At 42.5% G+C, this 16,478-nt stretch overlaps 1 protein-coding gene across 22 annotated transcripts in view; it reads left to right on the top strand.

The window, feature by feature from the left end:
• The first annotated feature begins 688 nt into the window (after positions 1-688).
• LOC109882390 (inositol polyphosphate-4-phosphatase type I A) overlaps positions 689-16,478 on the top strand; it is a 46,981-nt gene continuing 31,191 nt past the window's right edge. For 6 of the 22 annotated variants that reach the window (XM_031824195.1, XM_031824191.1, XM_031824190.1 and 3 more), the window contains exon 1: positions 693-854. In XM_031824195.1, the coding sequence (XP_031680055.1) occupies positions 702-854 (153 nt within the window). In that variant the 5' untranslated portion in view covers positions 693-701. Of the gene's footprint in view, positions 855-5,889; positions 6,153-16,478 lie in introns of those variants that run through there. The other 16 variants (XM_031824182.1, XM_031824177.1, XM_031824175.1 and 13 more) reach the window with 6 other exon arrangements.

Here is a 16,478-nt window from a genome sequence, read left to right as displayed (position 1 = left end):
TTAGCAATGTAATTAGAGAAGTGAAAATACATGTTTTGTCATACCCGTGCTATACCAAGGCTTTCAGCCAATCAGCGTTCAGGGCTCAAACCACCCAGTTTGTAATGGTAATAACCAGTGATATGCTCAGATAATGACATATGATAACATTTTAAATTGCTGTAATAATGACTGTCTATGCAGAGCAGGAACATAATGCTGGACCATGCCTTACTGGAGCCAAGATGTTGCAAAGATAGACTTAAAACAAGGATTTAGCCTTCCTACAGGATTTAGCCAGGATTCATCACAGGCCTGACTGAGCTACTGTACAGCATCCCTCAACCACAAGAGAGTGAAGCCATTTTTATTTGGGACAGATAACTTTTATAATAATAATGATAATTATAATAATAATGTCTGTAATTTAACAGACGGTTTTACCCATGTAAGTGTATTTGTATCAGTTCAATCATAGCATAGACTCATATCTTGATTATATTCTGTAGACTGATTTTCCCAATGTCATTGACTTATGTTTTGAATCTAAATATAGTTCTTCGTCATGCCTTTTATTGGTCAATCCAAAATCGAATTCGATTTTTTTTCCCAGGACACTGTACAAAGACGTAGCCTATCATGATTTACTGAAAATAGATTTGTCTTCAATAAAGTTGTCCTTCTGAATGTGCCTCAGACTCAAGTAAGGGGAGGTTCCTTTGATGAAGTGGCAACGTCACATGATACAATGTAGCGGAGAGGCGAGATCACACTGCGGAGTGCTGACAGGCAGGAAACAAATGAAACAAGCGAGCGTCAACACCAACGGCTGTCTCTTTCCCACCGAATTAATTGTCATCAAACGTCGTAGAAAGGTTTGTGTCTTCATCTTGAAATGCAGTTATCTGGTTAGTTGGAGAGGCAGGAAAAGTCGCCATGAGAAGGTTAGCATAATAGCTAATTTGCCCATTAATGGTTTACACCGCCTTGCGAAAAAAGCTTCAACTTCAAAGTTGTATTCTTCTCTGTATAGTCAGTTATCACCCGTATGCTTTTTATTTATTGCGGTCTACAGCTAGTTATTGCCTGTGATACGTTTAGGTATGAACACCACCTGCAACTTAGGCTAGTCGTCTTATTTTCACGCAATGTTCTCATATGGGAAGAGAGGAGCGACCAGATGCGCACTCTGCCTCCAATGACCAAGACAAGACATACGGGTCTTTTTAATGTCGATGGACATTGTATTATTCCCTAGGCATCCTATGTATTATTTCCTGGTATTTTATGACTATCTGCAGTCAGGCTGTGAAATTATTTCCGTAGCCCACTGACTCCCAGGCTCTTTGTTCGTCCACTTGAACATGCTTGGTACATGATAAACCATATTCTAGTATTTTATTGAATAATCTATTACCATGAAATTCTCTCAGCTAACATTCATTATCATCATGACGGGTTCTTGGCATTGCCAGGGCAGCATTGTCCGTTCAAATCTATGACGACTGCGTTTTGTGTTGGCTGATCTTGAATGGTGGAGCTAAGGGGCTTCTAGTTACTGAAAGTGGAACTGGTGGGTTATATAAGCCTGTTGGCAGAGTGGTGGTGCGGTTGACAGCCCTTTCCTACGAGCCTCGGTTAGTTCCACATGGCTAAAATGAATACAAACGGTGCCATGTGTCAGCTATACAGACCAGATGGGTGCATTGTTGAACACTCTCTCTTCTACCACAGCTTTAACTGGAACTATGTTTTCTTCTAACTCTGTTTTCTTGTAAGATTACTATTGAATTTATTTTATACGTGTGTGTGTGTTATCAGTATCAACACAGTCACTGTTATTGTATTGTAAATCATCCCGCTGTGACACAGGCTGAAGTGGACAGTGAGCGTCCAGAAGAGTTCGTTATGAACCGGTGAAACCTCATCATTGTGATTTATCACCATTCATCCTTAGCAGTGTTTTCTCTGACCTGGATCTGAGAGTGTAAATTGTGTATATGCATGACTCCCTTGTAAAAGAGACAATTACAATTCTCAATGGGACTCAGCAACAGGCCTGTCTACACAGGCTCCTATCACACAGCTTGTTGAAATCCCTGAGAATACCAGGAGGCTGGTGGCACCTTAATTGGGGAGGATGGGCTCATCGTAATGGCTGGAACATGATCAATGGAATGGTAACAAATTCATCACGCATGGTTGCCATATGTTTGATACCAGTCCATGTACTCCACTCCAGCCATTATTACGCCCGTCCTCCCCTCAAAAAAGCTTCAACTTCAAAGTTGTATTCTTCTCTGTATAGTCAGTTATCACCCGTATGCTTTTTATTTATTGCGGTCTACAGCTAGTTATTGCCTGTGATACGTTTAGGTATGAACACCACCTGCAACTTAGGCTAGTCGTCTTATTTTCACGCAATGTTCTCATATGGGAAGAGAGGAGCGACCAGATGCGCACTCTGCCTCCAATGACCAAGACAAGACATACGGGTCTTTTTAATGTCGATGGACATTGTATTATTCCCTAGGCATCCTATGTATTATTTCCTGGTATTTTATGACTATCTGCAGTCAGGCTGTGAAATTATTTCCGTAGCCCACTGACTCCCAGGCTCTTTGTTCGTCCACTTGAACATGCTTGGTACATGATAAACCATATTCTAGTATTTTATTGAATAATCTATTACCATGAAATTCTCTCAGCTAACATTCATTATCATCATGACGGGTTCTTGGCATTGCCAGGGCAGCATTGTCCGTTCAAATCTATGACGACTGCGTTTTGTGTTGGCTGATCTTGAATGGTGGAGCTAAGGGGCTTCTAGTTACTGAAAGTGGAACTGGTGGGTTATATAAGCCTGTTGGCAGAGTGGTGGTGCGGTTGACAGCCCTTTCCTACGAGCCTCGGTTAGTTCCACATGGCTAAAATGAATACAAACGGTGCCATGTGTCAGCTATACAGACCAGATGGGTGCATTGTTGAACACTCTCTCTTCTACCACAGCTTTAACTGGAACTATGTTTTCTTCTAACTCTGTTTTCTTGTAAGATTACTATTGAATTTATTTTATACGTGTGTGTGTGTTATCAGTATCAACACAGTCACTGTTATTGTATTGTAAATCATCCCGCTGTGACACAGGCTGAAGTGGACAGTGAGCGTCCAGAAGAGTTCGTTATGAACCGGTGAAACCTCATCATTGTGATTTATCACCATTCATCCTTAGCAGTGTTTTCTCTGACCTGGATCTGAGAGTGTAAATTGTGTATATGCATGACTCCCTTGTAAAAGAGACAATTACAATTCTCAATGGGACTCAGCAACAGGCCTGTCTACACAGGCTCCTATCACACAGCTTGTTGAAATCCCTGAGAATACCAGGAGGCTGGTGGCACCTTAATTGGGGAGGATGGGCTCATCGTAATGGCTGGAACATGATCAATGGAATGGTAACAAATTCATCACGCATGGTTGCCATATGTTTGATACCAGTCCATGTACTCCACTCCAGCCATTATTATGAGCCGTCCTCCCCTCAGTAGCCTCTGTGCTGAGAACCCAGTGTCTCTGTCCCATCACATCACTCCACTGTTTGTCCACGTTCAAATTGGCACCATATACCCTAGTATATTTTGAACAACTCTTGACCAGAGCCCATAGTACACTATATAGGGAATAGGGTGCATTTCGGTTCATTAGGGAATAGGGAGTCGTTTTGGACACAGCCTCTGTACTGCTGGATTAGCTCTGTCTCACATGGACCAAAGTGGAGATAATGTGTTAGTGGCGATATGATAAGACTGAACAACTGATGAACAAGAACATGACCAAGTGAAAAATGACATCAGTTTGAGAGACATACTTCAGTGCATGGTCAGAGGTGACGGCTCTTAGCTGCCTTTGCTGTGTGCTAGATTTCGTACATAATCACATTAGCATGATTTACTAATAATTCATTCAACTTTTATAGCGCTATTTATTCCATAACAATTCTCTATTTTATTCCATAACAGCTCTCAAAGAGCTCTAAAGCATTAAAAAAAGACACCAGTCATGGACAGTCATTAGAGGGTTGGGAAAGTCCATGGCTTGAGTGGTTATCTGAATTGACGACTACTACAAATCACTAGAGTGGAGTGAGGTCGTAAAGGCAGACTCAGTCAGTGGTTTCCTGGTAGGAGCTATCAGGGTCAAGGGGAGGGGACATGCTTATTGATTGAGAGGAAGCTTACGAGTTACGACCAGGCATCTGGAATGACCAGGAACCGTTTCTTAGACTACTCCCAGTAGGCTGTTGCTCACAAGATTCTAGTGATTTGTAAACAACTACAGTACTACATTGTACTAAGTTGGGCACTGTAGTTTTGCGATTCAATATAGTAGCTAGCTACCTCTCGCGCTCGCATATACTCTTAGGCCACTGTGTATGTACTGTATGTAGGGGGGAGTGCTGTGACTCAGCGATGGGATTTTTCTCCCACTTGGCTCAGAGGGCAACCAGGAGCCTGTTGATTCATCCTTCTCTCTCACTCTGTCTCAACAAACAACACTCACTCTGTAAACAAGCCCAGAGAAGACACTCTTAAGATTCATATCAGTATTAAACACAGTGAATCTGACACACACACAGCCAGTTGAATGCTCTGCCTACTCTGTTGCTCTTATAAGCCAATAATAGCTTCCCACATAAACACACACTCAATCAGGCTCATGCATGTTACGTCATCCTACAATGCCCCTGCAACACACTATACTCAACTCCTCTCATATCATCATACACTCTTCTGCAACACAGACACACACACATTGACACACCGTTTCTATGGTTGCTATCTTACTAATTACTCTACTATAATAATCATGTATTTTATTTTCTCTGGAGCCTTTGTCATAAAAGTCTGATAGTAAAACTCTCCTTTCTGTATTATTTAATTTACTTATGAGCGACATTGTAAATTCTTCTACTCGGTGGGTAGCCGGTGCCTCAGACATCAATAGCTACTCTGCCTCGCTGCATTGCCTTGCCTGTCTTTGCTGTTTTACACTGAAATCCATTAGACCTGAACCAAAGTTTTTGTTTTGGGGATCTGAGCTGACGGGTCTGTAGTCAAGTAGTGGCGGGTGCTATCCAGAGTCCACTGTCTCTGGCTGTGTCTCAAATGACACCCTGTACCCTAAGATGTGCACTACTGTTGACCAGTACCCATAATGCTCTGGTCAAAAGTAGTACACTTTATGGGAATAGGGTCCCGTTTGGGACATAAACCTCTGTTTCCCTCTTATGCAACAGACTGAATTATTGATGATGGAATGCTAAATGGAGACCATAAATCCACATGTGCAGAAAAGTGATACCTGTCGTTGGTCAGTCGGTCTGGCCCTACACTAAACGATACTAAGGATAGGACCCATGGAGAGCGGGAGAGCGTGACTGCCAACGTGACACAGTGCAAGGAAATGTTCTCCAGCCACCACAGTTGATTATTTATTGGTCACTGAGGAGGTTCTGGAGCAGGGTTTAGGATGGGAACAGTGACACCTCTCGGCTTCATTCCCTTCCTCGTCTGGACAAAGCCCGTCTGGTTCCTGTCACCCCAGTTTGTCACGAAGCATCCACAGTCCCATCTGTCCCTTCCTGTCCCTCTCCCTGTCTCTGTGTATTTCTGCTGGAGAACCGTGTCATCCAGAGAGAAGACAGGACCTTATCAGTCTGCTTCTCTTAGCTGCTGCAGGAATAAGGAGGGAGAGAAATGGAGAGGGACAGATGGGGAGAGGGAGGGCGAAGGAGGCAGGCAAACAGTACGAGAGCAAGCAAGGAAGGAAGGGAGGGAGAGAGATGGGGGAGAGTGTAAGCAGTGATGACGACGCTGCTGCGTGTGGGTTTGTTTACATGCTGCTCTGCTGTGAGGAGACCGCATCCACAGCCTGGCCCTTCACTCGCTACGCAGACTGTCATCTTACCCTATAGACGAGGAACCAAGCTCAGCTGTTAGGAGCAGAGATGTACTAGTCTGTCTGTACAGCTGTAGCATACAGCTGGATATGGATTAGCCCTTCTACAGGCCTGCACTGTTCTGTGTCACTCGCCACCATGCTGCTTTTACATTTACTAGCTGCTATGCTAATGCTACTATCTACAGGCTGCCTGTAGCATTCACTGGATTAAGGTAGGGATTTTTGGGGAGCATCCCTCCTTATGCTCTGTCTGTAGAATTAGGCACTACTCTAACCCCCTATGGTGGTTTTGGCTGGGGTGATGTGCTCAGATGGGCGGTTGACAGGGAATAAATAATACCCAGAGTCCTCTGCATGCTGTTCTAAACGGCCTTCGTCGGCTGTAATGAGTGAGTCCTCTTCAGACTGCCTATGAAGGAGGAATCTAATGGCAGAAACATGCATTTATCATAGTGTGGGTTTATCTATTGATTAAATAGGAAAGCGGCTCCTTGCTGCTTATCTAGTCTTTGTTGCAGTGTTCAGTGTTTGTCTAACTCCCACTGGTGAGATTATGGGCCTAGCTTCTCGGCTACGCCAACATTTTGTTGATTCGGATGGGTTAGCGCTGAACAGTAACAAATGCCTACACTCAAAGGGTCCCCACGACCAGGCTTGAAGAACATTGGTCAATGCCAACATTCAATAATGTGACTAATGATCAGTGATCTGAAGACATTTTTAGACTGTCAGTTAAATTGGGGATGTGTTTTCCTTAAAGTAGACTCAGTGAAATGACGTTGCCAGAAGCAGAACCGGAGTTATTGAGATGAGTGAGATGTAACACTTCGCTATCACACAGTCACACACTGTATCTTCGAATGTGCACAGGTTTGCTTCACGCTGTGTACAGTGTGGTAGCCAGGGGACCCAAAACAGTGGAAAAGTTGAGCCTCGCACTTCAACGCTCTAAGTTTTTGCAGAAATGTACCCACTATGCTGTATGCTTTCTGCATATACAGTTGCAATAAAAAGTATGTGAACCCTGTGCAATTACCTGGATTTCTGCATAAATTGGTCAAAAAATGTGATCTGATCTTCCTCTGTCACAATAGACAAACAGCTTAAATTAATAACACATAAATTAACGTTTTTTTTCTAATCTATATTGATACATAATTTTAACATTCACTGTGTAGGTTGGGGGAAAGTATGTGAAACCCTGGGCTAATGACTTCTCCAAAAGATAATTGGAGTCTGGAGTCGGCTAACCTGGAATCCAATCAATGAGATGAGATTGGAGATGTTGGTTAGAGCTAAAGGTCGATCGATTTAATTGGAATGGCCGATTTTTCAAGTTTTCATAACAATCGGAGATCGGTATTTTTGGACACCGATTTGGCCAATTTAAGAAAATATATATATATATATTTTATTTAACACCTTTATTTAACCTTTATTTAACTAGGCAAGTCAGTTCAGAACACATTCTTATTTTCAATGACGGCCTAGGAACGGTGGGTTAACTGCCTTGTTCAGGGGCAGAATGACAGATTTTTAACTTGTCAGCTCAGGGATTCAATCTTGCAACCTTACAGTTAACTAGTCCAACGCTCTAACCACCTGATTACATTGCACTCCACGAGGAGACTGCCTGTTGCGTGAATGCAGAGTATTAAGCCAAGGTAAGTTGGTAGCTAGCATTAAACTTATCTTATAAAAAAAACAATCAATAAATCATAATCACTAATTAACTACACATGGTTGATGATATTGAGGCAGCAGGGTAGCCTAGTGGTTAGAGCGTTGGACTAGTAACCCCCGAGCTGACAAGGTACAAATCTGCCCCTGAACAGGCAATTAACCCACTGTTCCTAGGCCGTCATTGAAAATAAGAATTTGTTCTTAACTGACTTGCCTAGTAAAATAAAATAAAAATATTACTAGTTTATGTAGCGTGTCCTGCATTGCATATAATCGATGCGGTGCATTTTCGCAAAATGCATAGTCTTGCTCCAATTAACCATAAACATCAATGCATTTCTTAAAATCAATACACAAGTATATATTTTTAAACCTGCATATTTAGTTAATATTGCCTGTCAACCTGGCTTGTTGCAAACTCTGAAGACTATTTCTTCCTAACAAAGACAGCCAACTTCGCCAAACGGGGGATGATTTAACCAACGCATTTGTGAAAAAAGCACAATTGTTGCGCCACTGTACCTAACCATAAACATCAATACACAGAAGTATGTATTTTTAAACCTGCATATTTTGCTAAAAGAAATCCAGGTTAGCAGGCAATATTAACCAGGTGACATTGTCACTTCTGTTGCGTTCATTGCACACAGTCAGTGTATATGCAACAGTTTGGGCCGCCTAATTTGCAAGAATTTTGTGTAATTATGACATAACATTGCACAACAATATTTGGACTTATGGATGCCATCCGTTAGATAAAATACGGAACGGTTCCGTATTTCACTGAAAGAATAAACGTCTTGTTTTTGAGATGATAGTTTCCGGATTCGACCATATTAATGACCTAAGGCTTGTATTTCTGTGTGATAGTATGTTATAATTAAGTCTATGATTTGATAGAGCAGTCTGACTGAGTGATGGTAGGCAACAGCAGGCTCGTAAGCATTCATTCAAACAGCACTTTCGAGTTAGCGGGGTGCGCGCTAATAGCGTTTCAAACATCACTCGCTCTGAGACTTGGAGTGGTTGTTCCCCTTGCTCTGCAAGGGCCATGGCTTTTGTGGAGCGATGGGTAATGCTGCTTCGAGGGTGGCTGTTGTCAATGTGTTCCTGGTTCGAGCCCAGGTAGGGGTGAGGAGAGGGACGGAAGCTATACTGTTACACTGGCAATACTAAAGTCCCTATAAGAACATCCAATAGTCAAAGATATATGAAATACAAATCGTATAGAGAGATTGTCCTATAATAACTACAACCTAAAACTTCTTACCTGGGAATATTGAAGACTCCTGTTAAAAGGAACCACCAGCTTTCTTATATTCTCATGTTCTGAGCAATGAACTTAAATGTTAGCTTTTTTACATGGCACATATTGCACTTTTACTTTCTTCTCCAACACTTTGTTTTAGCATTATTTAAACCAAATTGAACATGTTTCATTTTATTTGAGGCTAAATTGATTTTATTGATATTAAGTTAAAATAAGTGTTCATTCAGTGTTGTTGTAATTGTCATTATTACAAATACATTTTTTAAATCGGCCGATTTAATTGGTATAGGCTTTTTTGGGGGTCCTCCAATAATCGGTATCGGCGTTGAAAAATCATAATCGGTCGACCTCTAGTTAGAGCTGCCCTGCAATATAAAAAAAAACTCACAAAATGTGAGTTTGCTACTCACATGAAGCATTGCCTGATGTGAACCATGCCTCGAACAAAAGAGATCTCAGACAACCTAAGATTAAGAATTGTTGACTTGCATAAAGCTGGAAAGGGTTACAAAAGTATCTCTAAAAGCCTTGATGTTCATCAGTCCACGGTAAGACAAATTGTCTATAAATGAAGAAAGTTCAGCACTGTTGCTACTCTCCCTAGGAGTGGCCGTACTGCAAAGATGACTGCAAGAGCACAGCACAGAATGTTCAATGAGGTTAAGAAGAATCCTAGAGTGTCAGCTATGTCGTGGAAATGTCCTCTATTTACCAAATCATGGGAGCAAACCACACACACAAGTCAGAGTTAGTTATAAAAGTCCATCTTTAATTATATAAGCTCTATAGCATTTTGACTTTCAACAGTTCAGTATCTCTAATGAAAAGTTGAGAGTCCCCACACAATGGCGAAATGGGATCCTTTATAGCAAAGATCACACATAGTCAGACAGCATAGACATAATAAATCGTTCAGCTTTGTCTCCTTACTCAAACCCCAGAACCATAAACCAACCCTCCATATCAACAGGCATATATCAAATTGTCATTTAGATACAACCAACTCTAAATACAAACTCACGGAGAGGATATAATGATTCCAGACACTGCCATCCTCCATGGGAAAAGTAGGGAATGAACTGGCACACACACAGTAGAGCAAAAGATATGTTTACACATGATGACACTTTGACCTCTCCCCTCTCTGCGGCCCATGCAACTTAGTCTCGACATAGAACAGATAACTGCAACCCCGCCAAAGTATTATACAAAAATACCATTCTGATGAGAAGTAACTTGCACACATTTGATGAATATAAAACATCTTACATATGTTACCAACAAATTCTGAATCTTCCACGACAGCTAAAAACTTATAGAAATCTCTGGAACATGCTAACATCTCTGACGAGTCTACAATAGGTAAAACACTAAACAAGAATGGTGTTCATGGGAGGACACCACGGCAGAAGCCGCTGCTGTCCAAAAAAACATTGGTGCATGTCTGAAGTTCGCAAAAGAGCACCTGGATGTTCCACAGCTATTCTGTGGATAGATTTAACTAAAGTTGAGTTGTTTGGAAGGAACATGCATCACTATGTGTGTAGAAAGAAAGGCACAGCACACCAACATCAAAACCTCACCCCAACTGTAAAGCATGGTGGAGGGAGCATTATGGTTTGGGCTGCTTTTCTGCTTCAGGGCCTGGACAGCTTGCTATCATTGATGGAAAAATGTATTCCCATTTTGCAGGAGAATGTAAGGCTGTCTGCCAGTTGAAGCTCAACAGAAGTTGGGAGATGCAGCAGAACAACGAAGTAAATCAACAACAGAGCGGCTTGAACAGAAGAAAATACGCCTTCTGGAGTGGCCCAGTCAGAGTCCTGACCGTCTGGGGTGGCCCAGTCAGAGTCCTGACCGTCTGGGGTGGCCCAGTCAGAGTCCTGACCTCAACCCAATTGAGATGCTGTGGCATGACCTTGAGTGTTTCACACCAGACATCCTCAAGAATATTGCTGAACTGAAACAGTTTTGTAAAGGGGAATGGTCTAAAATTCCTCCCTACCGTTGTGCAGGTCTGATCCGCAACTGGTTGAGGTTATTGCTGCTAAAGTAGGATCAACCAGTTATTAAATCCAAGGGTTCACATACTTTCCCACCCTGCACTGTGAATGTTAACACGATGTGTTCAATAAAGACATAAAAATGTATAATTGTGTTATTAGATTAAGCAGACTGTTTGTCTATTGTTGTGATTTAGATGAAGAACAGATCAAATTTTATGACCAATTTATGCAGAAATCCAGGTAATTCCAAAGAGTTCACATACTTTTTCTTGCCATTTTGTTACGTTACAGCCTTATTCTAAAATGGATGAAATGTTTTTTTTTTTACTGGGCTGTTCGCACTACCCTTAGTAGCGCCGTACGAATGATCAGATGCCGAGCAGTCTCCATGCCAGGCGGTTATGCAACTGGTCAGGATGCTCTCGATGGTGCGGCTGTAGAACTTTTTGAGGATATCAAGACCCATGCCAAATATTTTCAGTCTCCTAAGGGGGAAAAGGTGTTGTCGTGGCCTCTTCACAACTGGAACTTGAAACTCTCGACCCGCTCCACTTCAGCCCCGTTGATAATGTGGCCTGTTTGGTCCTCCTTTTCCTGTAGTCCATGATCAGCTCCTTTGTCTAGCTCACATTGAGGGAGAGCTTGTTGTTCTGGCACCACACTGCAAGGTCTCTGACCTCCCTATAGGCTGTCTCATCGTTGTCGATGATCAGGCCTACCACTGTTGTCGTCAGCAAACTTAATGGTGGTGTAGGAGTCGTGCTTGGCCACGCAGTCGTGAGTAAACAGGAAGTACAGGAAGGGGGCTAAGCACGCACCCCTGAGGGGCCCCAGTGTTGAGGATCAGCGTGCCAGATGTGTTGTTGCCTACCCTTACCACCTGGGGCGGCCCGTCAGGAAGTCCAGGATCCAGTTGCAGAGGGAGGTGTTTAGTCACAGGGTCCGTAGCTTAGTGATGAGCTTTGTGGGCACTATGGTGTTGAATGCTGAGCTTTAGTCAATGAACATCATTCTCACATACAGTTGAAGTCGAAGTTTACATACACCTTAGCCAAATACATTTAAACTCAGTTTTTCACAATTCCTGACATTTAATCCTAGTAAAAATTCCCTGTCTTAGGTCAGTTGGGATCATGAATTTATAAAAAAAATGTGAAATGTTAGAATAATAGAATGATTCAATTCAGCTTTTCTTTTTTTTCGTCACATTCGCAGTGGGTCAGAATTTTTTTTGTATTTGGTAGCATTACCTTTTTAAATTGTTTAACTTGGGTCAAACGTTTTGGGTAGCCTTCCACAAGCTTCCCACAATAAGGTGAATTTTGGCCCATCCCTCCTGACCGAGCTTGTGTAACTGAGTCAGGTTTGTAGGCCTCCTTGCTCGCACACACGTTCTCAGTTCTGCCCACAAATGTTCTATAGGATTGAGGTCAGGGCTTTGTGATAGCCACTCCAATACCTTTACTTTGATGTCCTTTCAGCCATTTTTCCACAACTTTGGAAGTGTGCTTGGGGTCATTGTCCATTTGGAAGACCCATTTGCGACCAAGCTTTAACTTCCTGACTGACGTCTTGAGATGTTGCTTCAATATATCCACATCATTTTCCTTAATGATGCCATATATTTTGAAGTGCACCAGTCCATCCTGCAGCAAAGCACCCCCACAACATGATGCTGCCACCCCGTGTTTCACGGTTGGGATGGTGTTCTTTGGCTTGCAAGCCTCCCCTTTTTTCCTATGAACATAACGATGGTCATTATGGCCAAACCGTTCTATTGTTGTTTCATCAGACCAGAGGACATGTGTTGCTCTCCTCACTGGTTAACTATCCTGATGACATAACCAATCAGCCTGCTAGCTGGTCGTGGCTCCACATGGTTGCAGACAGTGCTGACTCTTACAGGTATACTAATGATGCTACTGCATATTGTAGGCCTATATCATCACATACACTAGATTGATTTGTCAAAGTACAGTAGCTGCTTTCAGGGCGTTGTCCGTACCAAAGTAATGGCGTCTGTCTAGCAGAGTGCACAGTATATGATGGAAGATGACGAGCAGTTATTTTGAAATGTTACTCCTGTGTTTTAGGCTTGATGCACTATTAGTTACACGTATAGAATGTCACATGGACTGTGAAAATTAGCATCTTCCATCTCCCTACATGTTTTAACTGACACATACACACACACACACACTAGGGCTAACCCCAATTAGTTGATTGTTTGGTCATTAGGCTGTTGGTCGAACAAGATTGTTTTAGTCGAGCAGGCCTAATCGAGCTCTGTACCGCATCGCCATGCACCTCCCAAATGTTTTAACAATGCGGGGGGTGCTCTGTATAGCTCCGCATTGACATGATTGGGTGACGGTAGGTGGGGGCAGTATATCTTGTAGAAAACAAACTCACTTCCTTGACAATAGCTCTGCACTGCTCCCCGACGTATCACCGTAAATGCTGCATGGCCAATGCAGACGGTGGATTGACCATGTGCCCAGATGCACTTCTCTCTCCAGAATGTGCTCTCTCCTGCCAATTTATGCACATTCATTGTTTCAGAACTTCATTGTGTGAATTGTTTGCATTTTGTTAGAGTATATCAATTCCCCATTACATATATCACCAGTAGGACATTTACTGTTAATTTCTATAATTTCTCATCTACAATGTTGTTACTTTGTTTATGGTAATTTATGTTAATGCATTCAATATTATGCCAGTCTTCCCGTTATCATTGTCGGAGTGGACACATTGTTTGCAGAGTGCACAACTTATGCTACGCTTAAGAGTTTTGTCAATTTAGTCATTGTCTGTTGTTTGGACTGCTCCTGTCAATGTTGAGTAAGGACACATACGCATAGAAGTAGGCCTATAGGCTACCTGGCCTGCACCCAAATGTAGGCATATAAATGTGCCCATTTGGGGATCTGATGTGGAGCTTCTCAAAGTAATGTTTACTTCACCTCAAACAGAAAGCAAACAAAGTCTGTTTTTACATTCATTGTGAATTACAATCGTTCCTCAATGTAATTGAATAATACTTTCCATCTCTCTCCCTTTTGGTAACCGCTCAGCGTGAAAGGGAAAAATGTCATGCTCTGATCCAGTGGGAACGTCATGAAATAGACCTGATTACTTCTTATCAGTGCATGACTTGGACTGAAATACATTCAGTAACTAATTTTGGGTTCTGGTACTGTTCATATTTAGGTGCAGGAGCACCACAATACTTTTGAGATAATATTCTATAAGAGGAACAGGAGCTCAAGCAGTAGACCATTTGAGGTGCCGGTACTCAGCTTCGGTGAGCTTTTGCCCAAGTCCTGCTTCTTATCCCTTGCACAAGTAGCCTACAGCTGTGTCTGTCCCGCGCTCACTGGTTGGGGAAACTCTGACGGCCCATAATTCTACATACAATGTTTCTAGCAGTGCAAGCTTCGGGCTAGACCCAAGTTACTAGTTGATGCAATGTTTGTTTCATGTTCGTTGCAGACGTTGTAGCCAATGTGATTTTGATTAACCACATGACAATGATTTTGAGATATGAAGATAATATTCAATTGGTTGAAAGAACAGACGACTTTCGGTCGACCAAGATTTTTTTTGTTTTTTGGGGACAGCCCTAACACACACCGTGACAAAAAAACATGTGTGTGTGTGGAGAGGGTGGTCCGGTGGCTCCAGTCCATTGATCAGTGTCTCTGACTGATGATGCAGGGACCATCTGGATTGAGTATATGCAGGACTGCTTCTGAAATAGATGGAAGCACACACTGCAATGCCTCAGTAGATCTTCAAACTAACACACACACACACACACACACTGGCAGGCACACACACACACCTTCAAAAAGTGAGTTATCACTTTGAAGAGTGGTGTTTGGGGCCAGGCCATGGCAGAGATAGAATATCAGATGTGAAGGTTAAATTGTGAATGTCTCCTCTTCTGGTTGCCATCATGTGTTGTAGCACGCCTCACTACCTCTGACTGTGATTTGGCAGTCCTGTAGCCTCGGTCACTGTCAAACCCAATGTACAGATCATAGCTACTCTGCTGTATACTCTGCTATATACAGCTAGGGGAAGTGGAGCAAATACTGAAATATCCTTTTTAGTTTTTCTGATACGTTGTCTCCTCCTCTGGTCAGATCCAGTCTGTTGCTCCTCTCTGACTGCATCAGTTGGCCTTTCCTCCCTCTGGGAAAGGAAAGGGGATACCTAGTCAGTTGCACAACTGAATGCATTCAACCCAAATGTTAATTCTGCATTTAATCCAACCTCTGACTCTGAGAGGTGTGGCGGGGGGGGGGGTGACTTAATCGAGTTGCCCGGGGAGCAGTTGTTGTTTAACTGCCTTGTTCGAGGGCAGAACAGTACATTTTTCCACTTTGCCTGGCTCAGGGACTTGAATTCGCAACCTTTCAGTTACTGGCCCAACGCTCTTAACCACAAGGCTACCTGCCACTCTCTGACTTCCCCACTGACAGTAAGTACACCTGCACACGTCTCAGGCACTTTGTTATGGTGTATATGAGGATGCTGTTGGGATGTGGCATCCTAACATGATCCTGAGAGAAGGCTGGTGACTAGAGCGAGAGAGATGGAAGGGGGGAGGGGCAGGTACACCCTGAGCTGTTGAGTCCCCTCACGTCAGTCCCTCCCTCTCCCTGACATGAACAAGGCCTTGATTTGTAAGTAAGGCAGACAGAGCCTACTGTAGAAACTAGGCAGCTTGTCTGGAGGGCTGCTCTCACTGCTGTAGGAACTAGGCAGCTTGTCTGGAGGGCTGCTCTCACTGCTGTAGGAACTAGGCAGCTTGTCTGGAGGGCTGCTCTCACTGCTGTAGGAACTAGGCAGCCAGTCTAGTCTGGAGTAGAGGTCGACCAACGCCGATACCGGTTTAATCTGCCTATTTCTATATATATATTTGTAATAATGACAATTACAACAATACTGAATGAACACTAAAATACATTTAGTCTCAAATAATGAAACATGTACAATTTGGTTTAAATAAGGCAAAAACACTGTTGGAGAAGAACGTAAAAGTGCAATATGTGCCATGTAAAAACGTTTAAGTTCCTTGCTCAGAACATGAGAACATATGAAAGCTGGTGGTTCCTTTTAACATGAGTCTTCAATATTCCCAGGTAAGAAGTTGTAGGAATTATAGGACTATTTCTATACCATTTGTACTTCATATACCTTTGACTATTGGATGTTCTTATAGGCACTATAGTATTGCCAGCCTAATCTCAGGAGTTGATAGACTTGAAATCATAAACAGCGCAATGCTTGAAGCACAGCGAAGAGCTGCTGGCAAATGCAGGAAAGTGCTGTTTGAATGAATGCTTACGAGCCTGCTGGTGCCTACCACTGCTCAGACTGCTCTATCAAATATCAAATCATAGGCTTAATTATACTAAACACAAATACGAGCCGTAGGTCATTAATATGGTCAAATCCGGAAACTATCATTTCGAAAACAAAACGTTGATTCGTTTTCTGTGTTTTGTCTAATGGATGGCATCCTTAAGTCAAAATATTGCTGTTACATTGCACAACCTTCAATGTTA

Source organism: Oncorhynchus kisutch, linkage group LG5 (assembly GCF_002021735.2).
Source record: "Oncorhynchus kisutch isolate 150728-3 linkage group LG5, Okis_V2, whole genome shotgun sequence".
NCBI classification, from domain to species: Eukaryota; Metazoa; Chordata; class Actinopteri; order Salmoniformes; family Salmonidae; genus Oncorhynchus; species Oncorhynchus kisutch.
This window is presented reverse-complemented; position numbering and strand designations above follow the sequence as displayed.